Source organism: Ammodytes marinus (assembly GCF_949987685.1).
Source record: "Ammodytes marinus genome assembly, chromosome: 13".
NCBI lineage: Eukaryota > Metazoa > Chordata > Actinopteri > Uranoscopiformes > Ammodytidae > Ammodytes > Ammodytes marinus.
Window position 1 is genome coordinate 28,186,467 of NC_137217.1, and position 26,337 is coordinate 28,212,803.

General features: G+C 39.2%; 2 protein-coding genes across 2 annotated transcripts; both read left to right on the plus strand.

Moving 5' to 3' along the window:
- The first annotated feature begins 428 nt into the window (after nucleotides 1-428).
- On the plus strand, nucleotides 429-9,279 carry rab25b (RAB25, member RAS oncogene family b). The gene is made up of 5 exons (XM_080040206.1): nucleotides 429-743; nucleotides 5,277-5,472; nucleotides 7,659-7,852; nucleotides 8,274-8,354; nucleotides 8,672-9,279. Exons 1-5 carry the CDS (start codon nucleotides 707-709, stop codon nucleotides 8,788-8,790), a joined length of 627 nt encoding a protein of 208 aa, XP_079896332.1. The 5' UTR covers nucleotides 429-706; the 3' UTR covers nucleotides 8,791-9,279.
- A 1,486-nt stretch (nucleotides 9,280-10,765) lies between these two features.
- rab11al (RAB11a, member RAS oncogene family, like) lies at nucleotides 10,766-20,828 on the plus strand. The gene is made up of 5 exons (XM_080039524.1): nucleotides 10,766-11,097; nucleotides 14,588-14,783; nucleotides 15,677-15,870; nucleotides 17,185-17,265; nucleotides 18,990-20,828. Exons 1-5 carry the CDS (start codon nucleotides 11,058-11,060, stop codon nucleotides 19,127-19,129), a joined length of 651 nt encoding a protein of 216 aa, XP_079895650.1. The 5' UTR covers nucleotides 10,766-11,057; the 3' UTR covers nucleotides 19,130-20,828.
- The last annotated feature ends 5,509 nt before the right edge of the window (nucleotides 20,829-26,337 follow it).

Here is a 26,337-nt window from a genome sequence, read left to right on the forward strand (position 1 = left end):
CAGACCTTACAAAAACATACAATAATGTACATGATCCATACTGTACATGATCTAGTCTCTATGACCAAATAGGATCAAATGAGAACAACAGACCTGTTCATCTTAAACAGATAGAAATTCTGAAATCCTATCTTTGTGGTACAGTATTAGAGAAATACAATGGTATCTCTGTGTTACAGCCTTTGTAGTGATGTAGCAAGAAGACTTGCTTCCTGCTTCCTGCATGGAGTAATTTGATTGGTCCAGCAGGGGGCGCCTGGCAGTCCCCTCCAGTGCCAGTCAGCTGTACCTGTCTGTTGCCTCACCTGTCCAACCTGCCCTGCACTGTCTCTGCTACTAAAACACACCTCCACCTCCACCGCTACTGCTGCTGCAACAACCACCACTCCCTGACACAAGCTCCGCCTTATGCAGCACAGCCACCTGGGATACACTCAGCATGTCTTGTTCAAACAAGCCAGCGTCCTATTAACTCAGATAGAGAAAGGCTAGTGAAGGGCAGAGAAAAAGGTGGCGACGACTGGCATTCATGTTGTCAAAACATTATTTGAAGCCATTTTCTCTATCGTGAAGCCTGAGGAATCGGAGGGGGGGGACAGGTTGGTTGGTGGTGTGAGTCAGTGTCACCTTACACCCAGTGAGCAATCTCTGGAGCGCTGGAGACACAGCAGTAAACAGTGGAGAGGCAACACTGAATGGACATAATATGGGGTCAGATGAGGCCTACAACTTTGTCTTTAAGGGTGAGTGTTCTCCTGCTCATTTGATCTGATCTCCAAATACCTTCCTAAACGGTCTTTGGAAGGTGTCATTTTGGTAATGTTCCTTTGTGCTTCAAAGTTCACTTCCTTGTTTATACTATCAACGTGGTCTTTTTCAATAGGAATATGTGTGTCAACAAGATGCAACAGGTCATGTGTAGTAAACAGCGTAGTGCAACCTACAGTAAATAGTAATGCACAGCTTAGAATGCTGATAACCTGAACTCATGTTTCTGGTTGTTAGCAGTTCAAATCAGCTGTTTAGGTAAATACTGTAGCCTATGCAAAACACTTGAGGTGAGTTGCGTACAAGGATGAGTGAGTGATACTGAAATCATGTTACCAATCCAGCACATTGTCCCTGGGAAGGCATGCATGCAACAGGTTATTGTTGAAACCAGGATGTGTACTTTAATTCCTGCTTATCTGCCTATCATGCAAAACACCATTGTATCATAGTGTCTGGTTTATAACAGTTTATCAGTGCCAAAAGAGATACCGGTGCATTTCACTCATACAGGCTGCATTTCACTCATATAGTGAGTACAAGTTTTTTCTTCTTCTTTTTTTAAAGTTATACCTTATCCTACTCACTCTATTTATTCTGAACTCAACCTACATTGAACAGTACCCTTATAAGCAGCTGGTTAAGCAACCACTTAAGGCACTTTAGGCTCTCAGCAGATGTGTGAGAGAAGTGAAAGGCATACACTAAGGTGGTTTGGTTCAGGTACAGGGATTTGCAGGTGAATGGTAAAGCTAAAGTAACGGAGTCCAAAACATCAAATAGCATCACTAATGACTTCCACTGCAAAATGAGATCAAGTTAATCGTATTCATATAGCCCACAATCACACATGATACATTTGCCCTGGAGGGCTTTTGGGGCAGGGCCAGGAGCCTAATGGTTCAGTTGAATACCATGACAACCACATCCCTGGTTCACATTCACCTGGGAACCTTTGTTTGTATATGTCACGCACCCCGTTCTCGCCCTACATTTCCTCTCTAGATTTACACTTCCAGAAACACACAAAATTAAATATAGTTATCTGCCTAGCTCAGCCTATCATAAAGACACAGGGGAAACTGTTAGCATGGCATTGTCCAGAGGTAAGACAATAGTCCTACCAGCTCCTCCAAAGCTCACTCATTAACACATCAATCTTATTTGCTTCATCCTGAGATGTAAGGACAACATGTTGTGGTTTTATGGAGGGGAAGAGTATTTACTTGGTCAGGCACACTGCCACAAGGAAGTTACCACTATTTCCTCCTGCTTCCAGTCTTTATACTAATCTAACTGCCTGCTACAGTATATGTAGCCTTTTCCATACAGACATGAGAGTAGTATTGTTATTATTATCTAACTCATCAAAAAAGTATAAACACATTTTAAATTAAAACTATCTGTCTTAATAGTGACTTTTATCTATAAATGAATAAGAAGCATTTCAGAATAAAGCTTTGCATAGCCTATAATCCTCATTATAAACTTATTCTTAAATTTCCACCAAGTTGTCAGGGCTGTAAGCAGTGGCAGTGGGCTACTGCGAACAGTACAGTAGTTACATTTCCACTCTTGAAGGTCATGTAAACAAATCATTTAATCTTCACCGCAACGCATCAACTTCTCCCAAGCTTCCTTAGTATCAGGAGTCAGAGCAGAGCTTGAAGGCCTCTCAGCCTGTATCTCCATAGAAACCAGGGGTATTGTTTGCATAAGAAGTTACTCAGTTGTGGAGAAGAGGGCGAAAGCAGGCATTCTCACCCCACCCACTGAAACAAAAAGCAGAACATTACATTTGGCTGCAGAGTGAACAATTACCTCCAAGAGTTAAGCAAACTTGAGAAACATTCTTTGCCATGACCTATACACTTCAGGTTAATGTTAGTCAAGAATTGGGACCAAGCAATGTGTGCTTTCAGAGTATACCGTTATGGGAGTCAGCAGGAGGTGCAGGAAAAACTAACCAGCATTTTTGAATTTGCGATTCTCTGACTAGTGAACGGTGATTCATTGATTTGGAAACTTCCACTGAAGTTAGTTCTTGGCCTTGAATACAGAGGTTGAGAAAACAATCGCACCATGAAATCAATTTATCATCTTTTCTTGCACTTTCAATCACATAGGCCTAGTCGTCATCAGCAGAAGTTTACCCAGTTGGAAACAAATTGTTGTTAGCATTTATTTTGGAATTTTTATTTTGTACTTCATGTCCAAGTTGGGCTTAAAAGTTGAAGTCCATTCTCAAAATAAAAAAAAAGTTTGGAAAATGCTCTTGATACAAGGTTCACTTTGTAGCCAAACTGATCTGGCTCTTTCAGTTATATCAGATGATCTTGCGCAGACGTCGGTGGAAATTTATCATGGACTAACAGTTAGTCCATGACTGGGGAAACTCTGATGATGAGGGTCATGTGATATGATTGAAAGCTCCACCGTTACTAAAATGGACCTTGTGGTTAAAATGTTTTCTCAACTGTGGGAGAAGAAGTATGCATGTCCTTTACTTAAGGATAATAAACAATACTATGATTACATACATTAAGAATCACAGTAAAAGTGCTAATTTTGAAAGTATGTTGTATTACATATTATTGGAATATTATTACTGATTCATCCATGTGCCCATGTAAGCAGCATTTCAATGTTATCAAGGTGTAGCTAATTCAAACCACTCATGTTGGCTATTTTAATCTATAAAAAGTCATAAACCGATCATGTTTAAGGTATAAAATCTTGAACTGAAAAGTACCTAGCTACTATAACTGTCAGATCAGTGAAGAAAAATAGTATAATATTCATTCACGTTTGAAATGTAACTGAAACAGATGTATAAGGTACTGGAAAAAAAACTCCCTTTACCTCCACCACTGAAACGTTTTCAAACTTGGCCAAACATTTTGTTTTTTTAACAAACAAGATAAGACATGCTAATCAATGACTTGGATCTTTTTTTCACCTCTAACTGAGACAGTCCAGCTGTTTCCCAATACTTCCAGTCTTTAAGCTAAGCTAAGCTAATCACCTACTGACTGTAGCTTCATATTTCACATAGGCCTACAGGTATTAAGAGTTGCATCAATCCTCTCTCTTCTAACTGTCTGGAAGAAAGCATATTTCATTTATTGTCCTACTGCTCGTTTAACGCTCATCATCACACCCTTGATCCATATTTAATTGCGGTGGTGGAGATGTCATCGGAATTTGGATCATTATCTCAGTGTTCACATGCTCAACACGCCTCAGCAACAAGCTGTGACTGTGCCTTACCCAGTTGTGCAGGGATCCCAGTGCCACTGTGTTTTCATAGTGCCGTTAAACTGTTCTATCTGGGCCAATTAAGCCAAGCCTTTTTTCTTTCTCTCTCTCTCTCTCTCTCTCTTGTGCTCAGTACAGCGACTCACAACTGAAACCCAAACATTAGTCACTAAAATGCACATAGGGGGTGTCAGTGTTATTTCTAGTCTTGTTTACCCAGTAGGTAGGTTCCTCTGACCAAGATAAAAGGAAGTAGCGGCCGGACTTGTTCCACCTGATTTGAAATCGCCCTACTCTCTGAGGGACTGTTTAATATCCTGAAAACAAAGGTTCACTTGTGAGACTTCTTTTTTTTTTTACCAGAGATTTCCAGAGGGGGAAGTGTGTCGTGGTCGCCCTCTAAAAAAGTTTTCAGTAGAGTATAGGAAAAGACATAACAGTAAATTAGTTCAGCTAAAATGTCTGTACAACCAACCCCTCGTACCACAAGTGAGGCACTGACCAAATATTTAAACTGGTTGTGCTGCAGAGCTTAAATGATTATTAAAATATATTTATAATTATATAATAGAGATAAACATAAACACACTCAATGAATCAAAACTAAAGGAATATCTTCAAAATGTCATCCACTTCTGCAAACACATCTCTGCCCAAAATAGTTAGGATTCTACTGTAAACCAGCCTGTGCTCAAATGTCACATGTACTCCTTGCTGTCTTAATAATCCATACAATCCGTGTATTTTATCACTGGCATCTCACTGGTGCATGCTGGTATTGACTACAGCCCAAGAATGTTATCATTTAACCAATCAATAACCTTGTGTAATCTGTTACAGATCAACATCCCAAGTATTTCCACTGTAGTTCACTCAACTTGTCTTCCCTCTGCACTATTTGCTCTGCATGCTTAAGAGCTAATACGATCAACTCATTTAACTTCAGGGTGTGGTGCTGTTGTTACACATAGGGCATCATATCCCTAATGGTCTGATTAGCCCTAGTCTTAGACTGAGGACTTATGGAGAAACCAAGAAAAAGACACACCTAGACTAAAGTCTCCAATTAAGAAGGGTTGCAATAGGATGAAGTGGACGTCATCACAGGATTGGCACATACAGTATTAGGCTCTGTTATTATGAGTGTCGTCCCCTTTATCCAAAAAATACTGTGTTTGTTTAACAGCCAAACCACTCAAAAAAAACTGATTTTAATATTTGTGCTGACTGTGTTTGTGTGTCCTCTGCAGTGGTTCTAATAGGAGAGTCTGGTGTAGGAAAGAGCAATATGCTGTCCCGCTTCACCAAAAACGAGTTCTGCCTCGACAGTCGCACAACCATCGGGGTGGAGTTCAGCACTCGCACCGTGCAGCTCAGCGGCTTCACCATCAAGGCCCAGATCTGGGACACGGCCGGGCTGGAGAGATACCGGGCCATCACTTCTGCGTAAGAGACCCATCGCAGCAACTTTACATTGAACTGTCTTCACTACACTTGCACTAAACCATACAGTCTATGCACTTAACTTATTGATTACCTACACAAACACAAAGAGAAAAAGTAGTGATCTTGTTCTTTTCAGTCCAATTACTGCTTGCTGACATTTAAAAGAGCAAAGAGCAGATCATTTAAATTGTATTTTTAACATGTATCACTGTTGTATTATTATTGTATGGTCTTACTGTCAATATCTCTTTGTATTCCACTAGGATTTTCAAGCTCTATTAATGTTAAACATCCATACAAAAGGCCAAAAAGCTCAGCAAAAAGACTGAGGAGTCTGAGAAGGGAAACTGCTAGCCTGGCTTCGTCCATCTAACCTACCATAGCTGCAGGTCTAAAGCCCACTATTTTATACGTATACAGTATACACAATGGATGCAGCCAACCAGTCAACATGTTAATTAGTGAACAACATTTTACATCATTCTATTATGACTAATACAAGTGTTGTTTGTTCATAAGTGCCTATCTAATGCAACTTTAAAAAACAAGTGCATTCCCTATGTGTTATGATGAAAGTATTGAATTATTTTAATTGTATCTGGAGCTGTCACTATGCATAGTGTTTGAGTATTGCACTTGTTTGAAAAAAAATTCACACTTTTTAAGCAGGCAAGCGGAAAGTGAAGACAGTATTTGAAATCAACATCTCTTGCTCCATAGTTGTTGAGCAACCTGTGTGTCTGCATCTTAAGGTGTTGCTGTTATCAGCCAAAACACGCGCAAGTACAGGCACTGATCCTCGGTTTCCTCCCACATTAGCTGAACAACGAGCACATTCTTGTCTCATGTCAGTTTCAAACTGGCACACTAGGGTTCCAAAATCCAATTGGGTAAAGCCGAGGCCTTTGGTATGAACACATTCTGTTCTATCTGAGGGTGCCCCTGATTCTTTCGTTTTTTAATTAAAGTACAAGGATTTACAGCATGGAAAGTGGTTTTAAAACAATGGGACCATGTCAGTTTTATTTTTAAGACATGGGAAAATCTGAGGATATTCTACACAGCTGGATTAGCTCTTTTTTGACAGCTTGGCTTTTTGAGTAATTACTTGCCGACTTATTCCAGTATGCAAATTCACGCTCCCATGGAAATTCCCATTTGTGCTGTAACGAGCAGCTAAAACCTATTAAAGTGGAATTAATTATGCTACTGAAAGAGGGGAGCAGAAATTTAACTGTGTATAAGTATTTGCTGGTTCATGACCTCACCGCAATCGTTGGCCTTTAGATTTCTTTCAATTGACAGCAGGAGAAACTGATTTTTCTCAATGAAGAAAGAGGGGACAATACTCAAAGAGTCCCATAATAAAATGACTATATTTTGAATTGGGTCATTTTAAGTGATGAATCCACAGAGAATTATCACCCGACTGCCCTCAGCTCTGCAGAGGGTATTTTGGTTTGCCAGGCCCCGACGTTACTGTTTTTTATTTCACTGTCACTGCTTTCATATCGTTGTATTATATGCTATTTGCCACGCACCATAACAGCAGACAGACAAAGTTAACACTGAGCTGGTGAAGTATTTAGCAGCTACAAAAAAGTTGGAGGATACCAAAACAGAGCTAAAAGGACAGTAAAGATGTAAATTCATCAATTGGCCACAAACACAACTCCAAATGTATGCTTATGTTGCTCCATAACTTGAAAATGATGATGGATTTATTTATTTATTTATTATTCTTTCGGACAATTCCACACAATACACAATTTTCTCTTGCAAATATTCATACATCATACTTTGTGTTGTCCGAAGGGAGACGGAAGAAGCCAAAGGCTTATCAGGTCCCGCCCCCATTTTCATCAAATTCGGATTCAGATACACAGATTACTGTTACAAAATAAAAATAAAACAAACAAAAAACATTGAGATGTAAATGAAGCATTTACAGCTTTTTCCTGTTGCCCTCGAGTGGCCAAGAAATCAGTTATTACAGGTTGTGCTGCTGGAGAGTGTGTGTGGATTAATGCTTAGCTTCCGTGACGTATTTTGACTTTGACAATATTATATCACTCATTTATTTTTACAGGCAGCGCCACACCTGCCCTAAAAATAGCATTACGGATAACAAAGACACTCTAAAATGCACATAGGCAGTCACTGTAAAGTCTGCCCTCTCTGCACAGGTATTACAGAGGTGCTGTGGGAGCCCTGTTGGTCTATGACATCACCAAACACCTGACCTATGAGAGCGTGGAGCGCTGGCTGAAGGAGCTGTACGACCACGCCGACCCACACATTGTGGTGATGCTGGTGGGCAACAAGACTGACCTGGAGTCAGACCGATCCGTGCCCACTGAGGAGGCTCAAGCCTTCGCAGGTACAACGCTGAAAATCACTGCACTGCGTAGGATGTGTATACTCATTGTTCATAACTGGTCACTGGAAACTGAATTCATGAGGTTTCTAGATAATGCAAATGACTCTCTTCCAAAAGGGGGAACTGGTAGAGCAACCAAAATTCTTGAAATAAATAATACTTCATGGTGATAAAACTGACTCTTAATTCCTATTCTAATCGTTGATTAATGATATATTGCGTGATGTTGTACAGGCTAATAGGGCACAGTACTTCTCCCCTAATTCCTCATTTTGACGATTATAAATGAGAGGATCAACAATGATATTTTGTGAATTGGAAATATATCTTTAAAGTAACAATTGCAAGAAAATAACTACAAATGTGAATTGAATAAATAACATATATCAAATAACTAACACAGCTCAATTGTATTTTCTAGAACGGAACGGTCTATTGTTTCTGGAGACCTCTGCTTTGGAGTCGACTAATGTGGAAGCAGCATTCAACAATGTGCTAGCAGGTAATTCATTTGAATGCATTTCACTTTTTTCTACTGTGTAAAAAAATTGTTCATGTCTAAATCTGCAGAAATACAAAGTGCATGTGGGTTCACTCCAATTTGTTCCATAGAAAATGTAACCCCCCCCCCCCCCCCTTAAAAGCTTTGCTTGTCAGATTTTGCGGATCAGGTAAGTCAGGAATAAGTGGTATATGTGCTTTTTGTTATATAGAACTACTTATTCCTCTCAAAGCCTGGGAACACTGGAGCTCTTTTCTATTCAAGCATAATGTAAATGTAAATGTATAATAAATATATTTATACATTTGCTGCCACAGAGATTCAAAAGAAGGTGAGCAGTAAGGAGGTGGTCCGGGGCTCTATCAGTGCTGTGACCTTGAACAGACCCAAAGCAGAAACCACAGAGGAGGACAAGCCCTGCTGCAGGAATATCTGATCACAAGGTCCTTCAGGAGACCCAGGGCCTCCGGGTGGGTGACGGCTGAAATCCTCCTTAAACCCACAACCCTGTGCTTTAAGCCCGGGCAGAGGCGGGCCACAACCAGGGGTGCCACTTTGAAAAGTGATGGCACTTTGAAAAATGACTGATAAACAAGGTCTATGAGCATTGTCTGTATTCAAAGATGATTAGTATGTGAATGAATGTGACTGGCTATAGAGACTAACATCAATCTTTAAAGAGTCCATGCTGACTATTGAACATATAGGTCAAAAAGTTAAAATTTACAGGTAACACTAAGTGCTTTCACCTGTAAGATAATATATTTATAATCCATGCAAGGAATTTGAGTATAATAAGATCGATGCATCAGGACACGTGAAATGTTTTTAAATGTAAATGACGCTTGACTGTTTTGTGTTTTCCTAAATCATCGGTTGGTGGCGAATTGTGGGAATGTGGAGTAATAAATGATTTGTGGAAACATTGTTTGTTATATTTTACTTTTAACAAAAAGACGGGTCTTTTGGCAGAGGACATTTTGGAATGAAACAGTAGAAAATCAGAGGTGTAAATAATAAAATGCACGATTGTGAACTCCGTCTGGCTGCTTCGGTTTTGAGGGGCCGGCTCTGGGAAATTTGAAAAAAATAGAGCAAACTAAAACAAACAACTTCTGTACTCATGACGAAATGTCAAAATGTCTGCAGTGATGAAGACCTATTAAATCTTGTGATTCAATTCTAATAAAAGGACAGTTTTCTCTCTCACACACACACACACACACACACACACACACACACACACTGATTAACTGACCAATAATTCAAAATCTGTGGTTAGCTTAACTATGTAGGAAACTCTTCTGTTTTATGAGTCAAAGTAAAGTACTAAACCATATTCGGTCAATCTCTGTTTCCAATCCTTTCTCAAACTACTTTACATTTAATAAGTTGTTGCATTGGAGGTTCATAACCGTATGGGAACTCCATAATGAGGTCTGAAATGCTGGAGCAACATGAAAGGCTATAAAGATGTAGCAAAAACTTCAGAGCAAAAACAGGAATTAATTTTACTGGTGGGGATTCTTCTCCATGGGAGTTGGTCAGGGATGGGCAAGCTTTTTTAAGTATGATATCTCTTTTTCCTCTGACTGCATCCAAAAAATGAATGGTGGCTCCGGAATATAATGCATGTAGTGCAGGTGTGCACAGGCTTCTTTAAAGTGCAGAGGATGTGTGAAAAAAACTCATTGCTGCGAATGTGTTTGTTATGTTTGTCAGATTTATGTATGGATTTGGAGGTGGGGCAGGTACAATGAACATCAATTATAGATGAAGTAGCCTACAAAAATATGAATCAGATTGTCACACTTTTAGCCAACATATTGGCTCGGTCACAAATGTTTTTACTATCTTGTATTGTCCTCCACGAAGCAGATGGGAAGGGAGCACTGCATGTATCGAAAAGGTTGCTTCTAATAGCCAAAACCCACAGCCCAACTATTGACTATGAAGGCAATGAACGCCAGCTTTGATGTGACACAATTTGAATCAAATCAAAGCCTTCAATGGATTTGCTGATGCAAGCAAAGAAAATTAGGAAATCAATAAGCTGCAGAGATAAATAGAAATAGATCTAGTGGCAAAGAAATAGCCTAACACAATCAAAAAATCAAATGTCCATTAAACAAATTAAAGACACGTAGGCCTATGCCTGCTGCAGTGACATATTTGTGATAGCGCAGTTTACAGGCTTGGCTTTTTTATGTTGCTGTTAACTTACCTGAGGCTCGATAGTACCTGTTGAGGCTTGGAGCCGCAAACGTCATCCCAGTTATCAGCGAGAGGGTGAAATCGTGAACGGCAGCGGGGCGGACCAATCACGTCACCGCTCGTGACAGGTGTTGATCAGCTATTGACCATTAAGAGCGAACAAAGGGGGCGGGACAAAGACACTGACGTTACGTCGCATCCTCGGTAATGGCAAGTGACAGAGGTTGAGGAAGACGAGGCGAAACTTTTTTTTGTTTCCAGCTGCTGGTTGCCGTTGTAATTTTTCATGCTGTAAAACAACAGCTTTGTCCTATTCTTCGACTTTGACAGTGACTCGGCGTTAGTGGTCGTATTGAGTGAGAACGGAAACGTCTTTTCGTGTGAGGCTAGAAGTCGTGAACGGTGTCGAAGAAGTGGCTGAACAGCCTACACCAGAAGTTTGTTCGACTTCGAGTAAAAACGTAAAAAAGTCGTCAAAGAGCAGAAGCCATGACGAACAGGGAAGACGAATATGACTATCTTTTTAAAGGTGAGTTGGTGTTTTATCTAGGCTATTCTTTTTATTAGGCTATTTATTTATTTTATACCGAGGCTTCACCTGTGTCATTTGATGCCTGGGTGCTGAACGCGCGTGCATGACAACAAGGTGTAACGCGACAATGACCTAGAGTCAAAAGCACCTGCTACGAGCTGTAACTTTAACTGTTGTTAGTTGAGGCATAAATTACGACACGGTTTTTATAGCCACCCAGCCATATGATTGCAACCTTGGTCAGCTTATAAACACTTTTATGTAGCATCTGTAGAGTCATCATCATTCCAGGCCGATTATGCAATCATCTTGTGATGTAGTGGGGGGGCATTAACTGTGGCAGGACAACCAATAGGCTAAATAAACACCCTCCGTCCAGACTTTCTTAGAAAAGACACAACTGTTGTAACAGTGGACTTCAGGATTTACTGGAAATGACCCGTGTTTAGTAGGCTAGTTAAAATACAGGTCTTGGCACCTGTTTTGTTTTGTCAGCTATCATGTACTAGCTCTAATTGGGCTATTACACCACCTTCATTTGAATGATTAACAGATGTCAATATGGTCCAACAAATAGTTGAAAAAACAATTAAACAAAAAAAACGTATTTATTGTTGGGCTATATATATAAAAAGGCTTGCCTGCTGGCCAGATATTTCTTTGCTAGTTTGAATGATCAATCTGTAGGCCTAATAACCATACTGTAATTGGGGCAGTGTATTTTTCTTCCCTTGTTGATGCCTGTAAGAAACAGTTGTGCGTAGCTGCAGTTTGTCATAAGCAAAGGGAAAATAAAATGCCCATGGTCTGTTCAAATATAGAACACTAAACAAGAAGTGTGTGTTGTCAAACTGGAAATACCTGCATGATGTGTGTGTGTTTTTGGCCCCTAAGAAGCTCTGTCTCTGAGCGTAGAGGAGATGAGATTTGCTCTCTCTCTCTCTCTCTCTCTCTCTCACTCACTCTCGGGTAAAGTGACATGATTTCGTGGTGACCAAATGGCAAAGTTATCTGAATAATTTGCGGAGCAAGGTCGCTGATAAGGTGGCTGCCATTCTGTCTTACGCTTCAACCAGGAAAGTGCTTGAGTTTTGTGTTAAGGCTCTCCTTTGTTCCTACAGCCCTCCCTTTTGTCCCTTTGCTGTTGGATAGCATGACTCAAGTTGGGTGAGCTCGTAGTGAGTCACTGAAAACCTTTCCCCAGTGATGATGGGCACATCAGCACAGGAAGTCATCCATCCTGATATAGCCATATACCGGTTTCCTGGTGCTGCTCACTGTCATTTTAGTCATGTGATGTTTATGAGCCTCAATGCTGGGGCTCCTACACAACCAATCTCATTCTAACCGCTTCACTTAGGTTCTTTCTCACAAGACATATCTTATTGGATTCAAGCACGTTTCACTACCCGGCCGAGTAAATTATGTTAAAGACATCTGCTTTTTATTTATTGATTTATATTTTTAATGTTTTCAATCTCATTGGTGCAATTTGTTTCCATAAATTAAGCACTGATGAGAAAATAATTAGACGTTAATACAAGGTAACTCTTTTAAATTGCCAGCCTTTGTCAGCATTATACACAGCTTTAATGTCACATCATGAAATGGAAAGGTGAAATTAGACAAGACCAGGATCTTTTTATTCCATTTATAGGGATTCAGGAGATCTCGTGTATCAGTTAATCTCACTGAATAGACAGGCAGAGTCCGATTGTCAGTATTACAGTTTAATTCTCCATTCAGTCTACATTCAAACAGTCATAATGTGTAGGCTAGGACATGACTGGGTGCAGGCAGGGTTGTAGAATATAAAAGAGTGGCGTCACATCTTTTTACCTGAAGAATGCAAAGCCAACAATAGGTTAGTGAATGGGTGTGTAATGCAACCGTGATAATACCTGTCTGATGGCAGGGCACCTTGAAATGGTTGCATAATGATTTTTCTTCTCCGCCCAAGATCTTTTGTGTCGGACGAAATAAAAAAGAATGGCAGTGTTCCCATTTTCTGTTGTGTAGGAGAGCCACACTTGTCGTGTAGTTCCCATAGGTTTGCCATAATTCGACTATTTCAGAGTCAAAATAAGAAAACTTTTAATATGAACAGGTTTCTTCTTGTGCTTGTGTTACAACATAGTAACACTGCCAAACTGTAACACTCAGATTCCCTTTGAGCAGCATTGCTTAAATGCAAGTGTAGACACACTGGTCGATTTTGTAAATGTAATTTCCACATTCCTTAACAAGTTCCTACTTCATAATAGCTGGTGATGTGTTGGTGTGGCAGGTTCCCTTTGACAAACTGACTCACCTAACAATTGTGGAAGTAGTTTTCTGACACTCACCCTAATAATGGCTGTTATAGTAGCAAGTACATTTAGGACAATATTTAGTAGAGGAACTAACTTATTCCAAATGGAAGGTTTAGATATTATTAAAGGGCCCATTGCTTTTTTGTTTGAATGCTTAGTCACAGTAATGACGCAGTGATTTAAAAAAATATATATATATGCCTTTAAAACAGCAGGACAACTTACTCATACAAATAAAAGCAGCATAATGTGGTATTTTCTATGGCTCAGTTTTATTGAAGATGATAAAAAACCTATTAAACTTCTTTACTCCCCCTCAGTCAAATACTATCATGATGACTGAAGTATATTTGATGTGTGAAATCTGCAGCAAATCACTGGTGTATCCTAGATTAATGCGCTCCGTCTGTCTGCACTTCCTGAAAACAGCAGGTGGTTCTAATATTTTGTTAACTCAGTGGGAGTCCCCTGAGTTTCTGCTGCACCTTGGCTGGGAGCCATACATGTGTGTCACTGGCGAGGCAGGCTATCTCATAGAATGATTTCTTTTATTTTATTTTTTAAGTGCATCTGTCTTGTTCATTTTAACTTCTTTTGTGGTTTCACTAACTGTTACACCACATATCTATCATGGATATGCCTTTACAGCTGCCATTATTTCTATGTTCTTGAAAATGATACTCTGTTGTGTGCCTATCAGTCAATAGACTAGAATTAAAAATGGTGAAAAACATACAAGTGCATCTCAAAAAGTAAGAATATCAATGAAAAGCAAATATTCTTCAAAATTCCAAAAGTGAAACGTTCATATATTTTTAGACTCATTGCACATAAAGTGGAATGAATCTAGAATGAACATACTTTTCAGAAGGTTGTCATTTCTGTATTATAAATCTTTTTTTTGTTGTTGGTTGATTTGATGTAATATTCTTATATTTTGAGATACTTGATTTTTTTTATTCCATAAGCTGTAATTATCAAAATCAAATCAAAAGAAAGGCCTGACATACAGTATTTCACTTTGTGTAATGACTCTTGAATAAATGAGTGTTTTACTTTTGAATGGACTTTTCCTTGATATTCAAATTCTTTTAGATGCACATAGTGTTTTCACTGTTTGAGTTGACTCTTCAGTATAACGATGGTTGTTCTTTCTTCCCCTTTGTCCCATGTAGTGGTGCTGATTGGAGATTCAGGTGTAGGGAAGAGTAACCTTCTGTCCCGCTTCACCCGTAATGAGTTCAACCTGGAGAGCAAGAGCACCATCGGCGTGGAGTTTGCGACACGCAGCATCGCGGTAGAAGGCAAGACGGTCAAGGCTCAGATCTGGGACACAGCAGGACAAGAGCGATACAGAGCCATCACCTCTGCGTGAGTACACTGCATCAATGAAAACCCTTGTGGATGCACCGTCACAATGGTGTACATAGACTCACTTCACTCACAATAGGCAGAAACAAAAAAGTCGAGCAAACACACACACGCAAACATGCACACACACACGCAAACATACACGCAAACATGCACACACACACTCACTCACTCACTCACTCACTCACTCACTCACTCACTCACTCTACATTTACATTTACATTTACATGCATACTATTCACAGGAACTAGTGCCCCTTATGCTTCTTCATTCATGTGTATAGTGCCATTCTCTTTTAAAGCTGTTGTTCAGTCAGGGGAGGTTTGGCTGGATTATGAATGGCTGGGGTTGTAGTTTAAGGGTTATCCACTTCTAACCAAGGCCTACTATCCATCCATGAATCTAAGTTAGAATCCTTACTGCTGTATAATTTCTAAAAATGCTAGAAAGAGATTTTCCAAAGGTGATTTAAAGCTGCAAATTGCACCTTTTTGGCCTGGGGCATCTGGGGCCGAAGGTGTTTTGGTTATCACAGCTTCCTCCTCCTGTCATGGTCAAGTTCCCGTCCAAACATTAGTGACTCTTTTTGAGTCGTCTGCCCCTGGATGCAGCAGGCCGCCCTGAGGCATCGGCCTGTGCTGTGTCAAGCCCCCGCAGGCAGTAAGGAAGAAGGAAGCAAACACAGCCGGGCTCTAATTAAAATAAATCATGTCAGTCAAAGTTCACTTGAGCTGTTTTATTACTAGTGTTTCTACCATTGTAGTTGATCAGATGTCAGTGTACTTCAGAACTGACGGAGCCCATGTGACAAAGCCACGAATAATCCTAAAATCAACAGGCTGTGACAAGAAAATGTTTTCTACCACAATTAATATTATGATGATGTTGTGCAGATACTACCGTGGAGCAGTTGGAGCTCTCTTGGTTTATGACATTGCCAAACACCTGACATATGAAAATGCTGAGCGCTGGCTGAAGGAACTGCAGGACCACGCTGACAGCAACATCGTCATCATGCTAGTGGGCAACAAAAGCGATCTACGCCACCTCAGGGCCGTGCCCACAGATGAGGCCAAGGCATTTGCAGGTATTGTGTGTGTGTGTGTGTGATTATCAGGCTAAAACTGTGATATTGAGCATAGATGGACTGACCCCCCCATCTTGTCATTTATGAGGTCTTTATGTACAATATATTATATGTGTGATGCTAACAGTTAATGTACTTAATGCTCATGTAATAGGTTACCTTTTTAAATTTAGTTTTGAACAGCTTTTTGTTTTGTTAAGTGTTGTGCAGACATTCCCACTGGGTGAACCCATGTTAGAAAGGTTTGCACTGTGCTAAGACATTTATATTAATGTGTCCACCAGGTGGCCCATGTCCTTGTCTTGAATTTGTTTGAGAAATCACAGCACTTAGTCAAAAGGACTGAAAAGGTTATAAAGAAAAAATGATTCAGTCTCACTGTGAATTACAAGGCTTTGGTTATTTATTTATTTTTCACAGCAGGTTTTAGTTTGTACAGTCAGCCTGTAGTTACTTAAGTATTATTCAATTGTCAAACCTTTTGACACTTGTATTACTTTACAGTGGTTACACTTGCTTACCATTGACCTTGAGTTTATTGGCTTATGGCCGAATCTGTGTTACATCTGCATTTAACAGGTAAATGACTCTTTATGAGAGTGCCTGAAAGAAATCAAATATACGAATACACAAATATACAAATTTATGTTCATAATATCCTTTTATACTTAAAATTGTAACTGATGGAGAAAATGATATAATAGTGCTGAAAAATAAGTAAATTGATAATAAATCAATAGAAATGTTGATGGGTTTGATTGATATATTGTTTTCTATATTATTTAGGGCTGCTATCAACAATTATTTACATTATCAATTAATCACCTGGTCTGTAAAGCATAAGAAAACATAGCAAATTCCCCTTTACAGCTTCCTAAAGCCACCTGCAGGTGATGATCAGCTAAAAGCTACATTTCGCTTGGATCCTTTTTTAAATACAATTACGTTTATTTTTTTTCATTTTTACTCCGTCTTTATGAATAACAATATTGCATTTCATCAGATTGTAAATCAACATTACCAAACAGACCAGTCAGCTGCCAGTCGCACAACTCATTATATTTTCTATAATTACAAAGCAGATCAGCAATCAAACAGGAGGCATTTGAAATGACTACAGTTCTTGTGGAGAACCCTGGAGTGACTGCATTATGCAGAAGAAATCAATGACTGAATCAGTGCAGTGCTGATGTCACTACAGTACAAAGGCACAACGCCTTCCTCAGCTCAGTGTAGGTAGTTATACAGTAAAAGCAAAAATAATAATGCAGGTCCCTAACCTGTTGTGGCATCATGTGCATGTGTGTTTTACAGAGAAGCATGGCCTGTCTTTCCTGGAGACATCAGCGTTAGACTCATCCAATGTGGAGCTGGCTTTCCAGACTATCCTCACAGGTAAGTTTCCCCTCTTTGTTTGTATAAAATGGTAGAATGAAAAGACAGTTGATCCGTCCTGGCAGTGGTGTCTAATGCTTCTAAGCCACCTAGTGTTGATTCTTTATGTAAACCGTATATTGATTTGCCAGAAAGTCTTCCATCTCCATCAAGTCTTTTTTTTTTTTTACATGACAACACCCATTGTGGCCAGTAGGTGGCAGCAAAAATCTATCTTGTCAGTTATCCAGGCCCATTCACTGATGTGCAGTGAGTGTGTGGCAAGAATAGCACCTGAATCATTGTGGGGGTTTATTTTGTAAAAAAAAAAAAAGGGTCATTGGCACGCTGAAACCCACTCAGCCAGTCAATCCCTATGAGATCCTTTATGAAGATGGCCAGTCACCAGCAAAACAATGGAAATTGAAATCTTTATTTGTGGACTCAAATCCAACAGATGCATCTGTTCAAAAAGTTAATTGTGATCCTGGTTCACAGATACATTTTCTCAAGAAAATGTCTTTGAGCGATTTCCCCTGGAGGCATATTGCCATGCTAACAAGCGTATTTGATGTTTGAGATTTGGTAACATGGAGAGAAAAGCAATTGATGTGACTGAGTCAACCCCTGGAGTGCCTGAAGGGACAATCCAACAGTGAGTGGTCCTTCCACTTCAATTGCTCCAGGGGCTATCAGTCTGCAAGGATGTACCGCTTACTGTTTGTATTCAGCTTCTGCTGCATGTTCAATACCCATACGCCTAAGCCCTTTGAGCCATTCTGTCCGTACCACAGCTTAATCAGTCATTTCTAATTCATAAAATCTTCAAAACAACAAGCCCCACTGAGCTAACATTGGTTATTAGTTCATTAAGGGAGAAGAGGAAGTTACTGGCCTGCTAATGCTCTGCTAAGAACTGAGAATTAGACCCAGTGCAGCAGACAAGATGTCACGTGTAGATATCAGAGTGCAGGTCCCAGAGGGTCAACCTGCTGGATTATTGTCTCAATAGGCCCAGCAGCTGCTGGTGCTGTGCAGTCTCTGTAGTAATGACTCATAGTTTCACCACCTGATGGCTCGCGTCACGACTCAGCCAGGAGTTTTGCTTTGCATTAAACCTTCCTGCTTCATCGGCAGTTTTTATTTCAGGACTGTTTTGTTCCACATCTGGCTTTACTTTAGAGGTAAAGCAACAGTAAATCAGAGGGATGCTTGTACTAGGGCTGTTCTCCTCTCTCAAGTTAATGACATAACCACCCCAATGGCATCTAAGCTGAAGTGTATGCTAATTACATTTGGAAACATTGAAGTATTGAAGAAGCAAATGCAGATGTCAAGTAACCTGAAAAAAGAAAATACACTGAAGTTCCCCCTGGGTGAACAGCTCTTGTCAGCCATATGTAACTTTATTGTTTTTTCTGCTTAGTAGTAGCAGCAGGGTCAATTGACAGTATGTATAATTTATTGCAATTTAAATTTAAAATGTATTGCATATTGTAGGAATCAGGGAATGCCTAAAATGAGACTTGGTACTGCCACATGACATAGCCATGCCAGTTTAGGATGGAAAGAACCCCTCATATCACTGCTGCCAGGAGTCTGGATGGAACAGTTGTTGTTCAGCGTCGTCATGCTGTTTGTCCTTATCACAATATGTCCCACTGTTGGCTGGTTTTTCAGGCTAATAATCTTCACATAATCATCATTCCCTTTCACCCTCCTCTCTCTCTCTCTCCCTATCACAGCCATCTACAACATTGTGTCACAGAGACAGATGTCCGGGCGAACCGACTCCGACTTCTCCCCAGCCTCCAACGTAGTGCCCATCACGGTGGAGCCCACCCAAAACTCCGCCAGCAAGGGTGTGTGCTGCCAGAGCAACTGAGACCCCCACCGTACCACTCACCTCCTCTTTCACCTCCAGGCAATTGAAGAAACAGACAGACAGACAGACACACAGACAGACAGGGAGACAGGTAGAGATTTCACACAAGGACATTTGTACTGTAGTTGATTTGTGTTTTATCTGGTAAAGCAAACGTAATACAGTATGAAAGACCAGTGTAGGAGAGATGGTGAAGAAGTGTAGATAGACAGACAGGGGGGGCTGTGATGAGGGAAGATTTGTATCAATAGAAAGACAACAGGTGAGAGGCACTGTACCGCAGCACATTAAGCTTCAAAAGAGGAACATGATCAGAACAGGTTCTCAAATCTCATGAAAAATTAAACAGTTTTCAAGTCCCTTTTTTGTATCTCATCACGATTTCTGTCTTTGCAAACTGTCTCCTGTTGAAAGCTCTTATTTAACAAGCTAGTGAATGCTTTCTCTCAGTTAATAGACTGAACTGCAACCCCTCTGTCTCCACTATCATTCCCATTCTCCCTAAATGTATAATATTAAGAAGATTAAGTCCCTTACAATATTTATTGAACACTAGATTAAGGCCAACGGGTTTAGCAATTTAACACTAGTTGATTTAGATTTTCCGCGCGGATCGCTTGACAGAAAAGGGAGCTCTCTTGCTTTTTTAACGCCTCTCCCCCCACAATCATATCTGTATGTGAATGAGCTTCTAAGGGCAACTACCCCTCACTAATGGAGGAACAAGGGCTTAAAGTAATTTTTTCCTAAATGCACATGCTGGAATTTGGTCTAAGTTGGTTGGTTGAAGTTGTGTTCCACCAGACCACTCGGAGCAAAAGCCTCCCTCCCTTAACAGTGCCATGTCATTTCTTTTTGATTGCTTTTGATCTTTGTTTGGAAGGCTTTCCCGCTCTGTGCACACTTTGTTCTCTACAGATGAGTCATGCTCTTTCAAGCTGTGCACTGCGTTAACTCTAAATGAGATGGGATAGCTGCATCACTAATGAATGGGTTAACTGCCTTGAGAGTTGATGGGATAAAAGACTGGTTTTAGCCCTGCCCTGACCCTTTGGGTGTGGAGAGAGTTTAGGGAATTGGTTTAAATGCATGCATGGACAACCTTCGGCTTTCGCTGCCTGCTTGCTGGGATAGATAGATAGATGGATAATGTTTCAGGGGATGAGTTAGTGAGGGCACTCAGCCCTGCCCTGCTCCTCTGGTCTGGCTAGATGGCTTGTTTTACTGTAAGTGAAATCCTCCACTGCTGCTCACCTACTCATTTCTGTGTCTCTATACTGTATGTAACTGGAACAGGACTCTGGGATCTCCCTGAGGTCTGCCCTCGCCCTCACTTGTCTGTATTTCCTTTTGAGAGAGGGCGCAGGTTTGTTTAAAGGAACCAGCATTGGGGTTGGTAGTTTCTAATAGTGGTATAGATGAGGAAAAGGAGAAAGGATGGTATTGTCAGGAGGGGCTTAATTAAATCCAAAGGTTATGCACACAGATGGTGTTTATCCTGCTGATGTGTTTCTGCATCAACATTGTCTTCTGTTGGAATCACATGTCTTAAAACTGGGTGGTGTAGGTTAGGGCTTTTTAACATTTATTCTAATATATGTATATTTGGACTGCATATGTATAAATAAATTGCATTTGTTATATGCCTGCCTTTTTTCATGTCTTTTTAAAGATGCTTTTCAATAAAAGGTGCAAGTTACTGGCTTCTTCATTAGTGAAAACGGTAGACAGCCTTAGGCTAATCACAGAATAGCTATAAGATATTATTAAATTATGAATGTCCACTTTTATGTAAGATACTTGCTGTAAATGTATGCTTTTTTAATCACTGAGATTGAAATATGAATATGCATCACCTTCAAAAGATCAATTTAACCCTAAAATCTTCTTTCAAGCAGAAAAAAAGACAATTTGTTTCAATTGGAGATCATTTCATTTTTGTTTTATTAGAAACATTTACAATACATCTTGAATCTTGGAAAAATAACAAAGAACCAGAACTAACATGGCGCAGATACAATAATAATAATAAAAGTCTCCAAAAAATGTAATTCACAAAAAAACATGTGCTATAACAAATAAACCTGCAATATCACATGCCTTGTAAGGGCATGGAGTTCAAAGACTTCTTTTTTTTTTGTCCATCCATCAAAGTTGACGGTCAGCCACAGAGGGCCACATTGGCAACCCTCTTTCACTGTTCACAGAGAAACCAGAAACTAACGCCAGGTGATGCTGGCCCAATAACTAATGCACTACGACCACTATTAGACCGGTATGAACAACCTCTACTGTGCTGGAAAAATCGGAAACGCTACCAAAGACAAACTGTCAGACAGTATTGGCCTCTTTGGAAAGGTTTAGTGTTTGACCAGCAAGTGCCACTTCAGTCCCCGTCCTTTTCATGCAGCAGAAAATGTGCCATTGTAGTGTATTTTGTCAAGTTTTCTTTGAGATCTGTATCAGCTCTCATACAAACGAAGAACTTCAAGTCAATTCCTATGAGGTGCAAGCAGTCATTTCATCACTAACGGGTTACTGAGAATACAAAATCCAACTTTGTTTGTGGGGACTGAAATGGCCTCGTTTGCCTGGCTCCAAACTCATGTCAACTTTCCAGTTTCCAAAGAGACTCCAACTATGAAAATCTACAGAGGAGAAACAGCCCAAGTGCACTGATTGTTAACGGATAACACAGGACCTGCGCCGCTTCTCCCGTCTAAGTGACCATACAACATACATGCAAACTAGTACGGTAATGAATCTGTTGTGTGTAAATGTGTGCATCTAGTTACATAGATCTACTACACAGTGCGCTGTTGTCCTCTCTCAGATGCCTCTGTCAATTTGCACAATTCGCCTAATGTACACATTAGGGAAACTCTCACAGGCCTTCTTTAAGCGGTCGCTAGTGATGACAAACGGTCTGAGTAGTAGATGTAGAAAATGTATGAATGAAAGTGTGTACAAGTTATTTGTGGCCCTATTGGTGTGTGTGGGTCACAGCTGCCTCATTCATACCAAGCATTGCAGTCGTAACATGTTTTATACGTTTGATAAGTAAAAGCGAGTTTAGATTACAGAGGAAATGAGTTATGCGTTTCAGTCAGCAACATGGGGTTAGTTGAAGGGGGGAGAAAGGGGTTACAGCAAGCAGCACTGTACAAAGAATGCTGATGCAGGAAAAATATATAATTGAGGCACAAAATTGATGCTCTGTGACTAAAATATCTCCAAATTCTAAAAAATATTATATTATTTTCTGTAATTATTCCATTGTGAACGCACTGAGTGCATTTACAATGGTGCATGTCTGAAGTTAAAATTTAAGCTATGGGGAACTCGCCTTTAATTGACTTCATTTTCCATGAAGTTCGTGGAAAAGGCGAGCGTCCATAACTTTCATAAATAAAACTTCTAAACTTCTTTTCTCATTTGACCTATTAGTAGAAACCGACTTCCCTGTGTTTAGAAATATATTAACTTCTTGTAATTTTAATTAAAAAACAAAATGTCTTGAGGATACTCATAAATATGTTGCTTCATTTTTTTTTTCACTTTTCATAAATAACATCCAGATACTGACTTTTTTTTCCTCTGCTTTCTATGAAATAATAACCCATGTTAGCAAAATAGATTTGAGAAATTGTAATATGTTTTTTTTTTATTCATTTTATGTTACTTTCTATAAATGTACGTGGAAGAACTCAAATATAGTCTACGTTGAAAACCTGTCGCAAAATCTTTCCAAAAAACAAACAAAAACTTAAAGCTCACTTGTAAATTGACCAAAGTAGAAAAAAAAGCGTAAGGAGTGCATCGAGTGGTCTTTTTTTTTAGTTTTTTAGTTTTTTTTTACATTCAAATGCATTTCTTGCTCAATGTGTGATTTAGACAGGTTGGTACAATTGCTTAAGTGCATCCATTGAAAATAAGGATTTCCTATCACTCCTTAAAAGGGATTCTACATAAATGCATAAAGACTTTTTCATATCAAGAGAAGAAAAACATCAACAGTTTCTACCATTACTATAATAGTAAGCTTAATACAATATTGTAAATAATACTAACAAGAACTTAATGAATCAAATGTCACTGAGACACCCCACACCTTTGTTGCACCACTGAATTAAAACGTATCTCATACAGGGTGTGTTGGACAAATGAAACTTACACCTTATCATATTCTTAAGAATCATAATTAAACTTTATGTATCAATTAGTTAAACTACACGGTAAATATATGATTTTAAACCGATGTTCACTTTAAGATCTTAAAGCTTTTTTTTATACACTTTAGGTATCAGGCTGCTGGATTCTTTATGCCATCTTAACATGTTTCTGATAAATCTTACCTACTGTAATATATTGTACTAACATGCAGTTAAACTTAAGGATACAGTCAATGGCTCTCTAAAAGATAGCAAATAAAACCACAGTGTTGATTTGTTTACTAGTACACTGTCACTTTGTTTACATCTAATCATAATCCCTTACGGTTTACTCCGAGGGTGTTAAAATATAAGGAATTCAGCCTCAATTGTCACTGACTTGTCATTGTCTACACGATTCCTTCTCAGTTTATTTTTTTTAAATGACTTGGGCAGACCCTTTTTGTCTAAACCTGTCGAGATGGTTTGAGTTTATCAGAAAGACTAAAACCTTCCCAGGACTGCTTTATAACCATAACAGGCCAATAAAAAAAACTACTCAAAGGACTGTGTAAGTGCCAGGATGTGCTTTAAACTGATCTCTTTGGGGAGAAGTAAGTCTGTTACCGGCGCCTCTGTAGTGTTTAACTAATCTTACAACACTGAAACATGAACTGCCTTCATTTCACAGATATCGATTGAGTGGCCTCCAAGACTTTTGGGTTAACAGGGTAATTCTAGCTATGAGATTATTTTCTTAATAATCCTGATTGAATAAAGTCTAAACCAAGCTGTTTTTGAAGCTAAAATAAGTTAACTGAAGTGGTAAATGAGCTCATGTTCTCTCCTTGTATTTTGTTCTTTGGCTATGTCTGACCTTTTTTCTTTCAAATCAATACAGTTTAAAAAAAAAAATCAAAGAAAAAAAGTAGGTGCAAAATAAGAATTAAATAGAGCCATGAAATCAACATATTACTATGTAAACAAAAATCCTATTAAGTTATGCTATAAGCAACATGTCAACCCCGTTATGTAGTTTAAGAATAATGAGTGTAAAGAGTCAAAGCGTGACCGATACAGTACATCACATCCTGTTATCCTGCCCCCTACTTCGTCTCACTGCTGTGTGAATGACATCAAAGCCTTCCAGACAGTCAGTCTGTCATAAGTGAAGTCACCAGCTCCTGCTTTTTAACCAACACGAAAGACCTCTGTGCTTACGCTCTGGTCTTGCTGTTTGTTTACACTTGAGGGATCACTTTTATACAGCGCAATGAGATTTGCTCTAAGTCACAAAAACTGCAGTTTCATCATTTCAGTGCTACTCAGGAGAAGGAATCCTTAAGTTTGTCCTGACTCGCCCTGTGTTCTGATTGATATTCAACCTAAAAAATAAAATAGAAAAAGCAATAAAATACCCTGATGAACACAACAAGAATTACATATCCTGAAACTGTTACTAATTAATTATAGCTCTGTTTCCTCACTGGCATGAATCCATAATTAATTTTAGGCAGATATGAGACAGAAATGTGACGGTATTATCCTAATAATCAAGGTCAATTTCTGAATAGAATATTATTTAAAGAACTGACTCTGTTTATTGTCCCAGTATAGTCCTATTATTGCTTTTCATCCTAATATACATATAGACGGATTTGTTCATTAGGGGTTAGGTTACTACGCATACTATTCTTCTGTGTTTACACTTCAGACTGGATTATTACAATTTATAGTAGTGTCTGGTTAATTTCTTTGATATATATTTGGATGAAATACTAAGTTAATCAGTTTAAATAATATTTCTTAAAATGTATGGATCTATCTCATATACTATTATAGTTAAAAGGATGATGGGGCGCATATATAAAAGATTTACTCTCCCTAAAAACTCGGAAACATTTGGAAATCCATACTTTTAAACATTGACAATGACACTTTCAGTTTGTAAAAATAATCAAAACCTCACTTTAAGCGGGCCTTTGTCTGGCTGTTCATAACCAATACACATACTGTATTTACAAAGATGCTCAGAGTGCTTTCCCATAAAGTACAATACTCATTAACTTATACAGCGTCTAAACAGGGAGAATCTCCAATTAGCCCGCTCTTCATTGAACCAGTGCAAAACTCAACCAAGTCATCAGCATTGACTAAATGGATGAGAGCTCTCCCAAATTATCACTAGTACTACTGTAGTATTAAGAACAAGAACCACCATAATACAAAAAAAAAATGATAGGGAATCCTTATGTGCATGTCTTTCAAATTCTATGAAATGTATTTCACCATCAGTGGTCGGTTTGGTATTAATTAAATGCGCATGGTTTGCAATAAGGTGCTCTATGGTACTTTATATGTTAAGTGTGTTTTAGGAGCCTAATTTCCTGAATCCCTCCCAAGCAGTTTGATTCACATTCTGTTTTGTTCCTTTCAAAAATAAGTACTTTAAAAGTTTATTTCGGGGGTGGTGCTATCAAAGGCCAAAGTCGCTACCTTGTACCAAAGTAATGGCAATATTTTGATAAAAAACTATTAAGGCAGAAAACAAAATAACAAAAATATTAAGTTCGAAGAACAGTGTCACACTGCCTTGAATTTGACATTGAAAGCTTAGGCCAAACCACTGTGCAATTTCTCCATCCATAAAATCATAACTATTCTTTACTTCTACTTTTCATAGATTACAGGGTACTTGTGAAGTACAGTGCTTTCCCTGCAGTCCACACGTAATGCATGTGGTCTGATTTATATGTTTGATGTTTTTTAAAGGAGGGCCCTTTGTGTGCTAGAAGACGCAATTTGTAATTGTAAATTATTTTCTGAGACAGAAGCCGAGTTGAATTGTTGTCCCAAGCAACACACAAGAGAGGCCTAATGAATCTCCGGTGTTGCCTGTCCTCAAAGCTGGACCACATGAAACAACTGAAATCTTGTATGACCATTGCTAGATGTGCAAGGTTTCATTTTTTGGGAGCATGCTTCTCTCTTTCTCCAGCCAAAATGAATCCCCCCCCCCCCACTCACACCCCCTCTATCATTCAACAGCTTTAATCC

Excerpts from the sequence above, each read along its gene's own strand:
- rab25b (XM_080040206.1), top strand. The coding sequence starts at position 707 with ATGGGGTCAGATGAGGCCTACAACTTTGTCTTTAAGG. Across the intron at positions 744-5,276 it reads CTACAACTTTGTCTTTAAGG|TGGTTCTAATAGGAGAGTCT; the intron begins GTGAGTGTTCTC and ends TGTCCTCTGCAG. Across the intron at positions 7,853-8,273 it reads GGAGGCTCAAGCCTTCGCAG|AACGGAACGGTCTATTGTTT; the intron begins GTACAACGCTGA and ends TGTATTTTCTAG.
- rab11al (XM_080039524.1), top strand. The coding sequence starts at position 11,058 with ATGACGAACAGGGAAGACGAATATGACTATCTTTTTAAAG. Across the intron at positions 11,098-14,587 it reads ATATGACTATCTTTTTAAAG|TGGTGCTGATTGGAGATTCA; the intron begins GTGAGTTGGTGT and ends TGTCCCATGTAG. Across the intron at positions 15,871-17,184 it reads TGAGGCCAAGGCATTTGCAG|AGAAGCATGGCCTGTCTTTC; the intron begins GTATTGTGTGTG and ends TGTGTTTTACAG.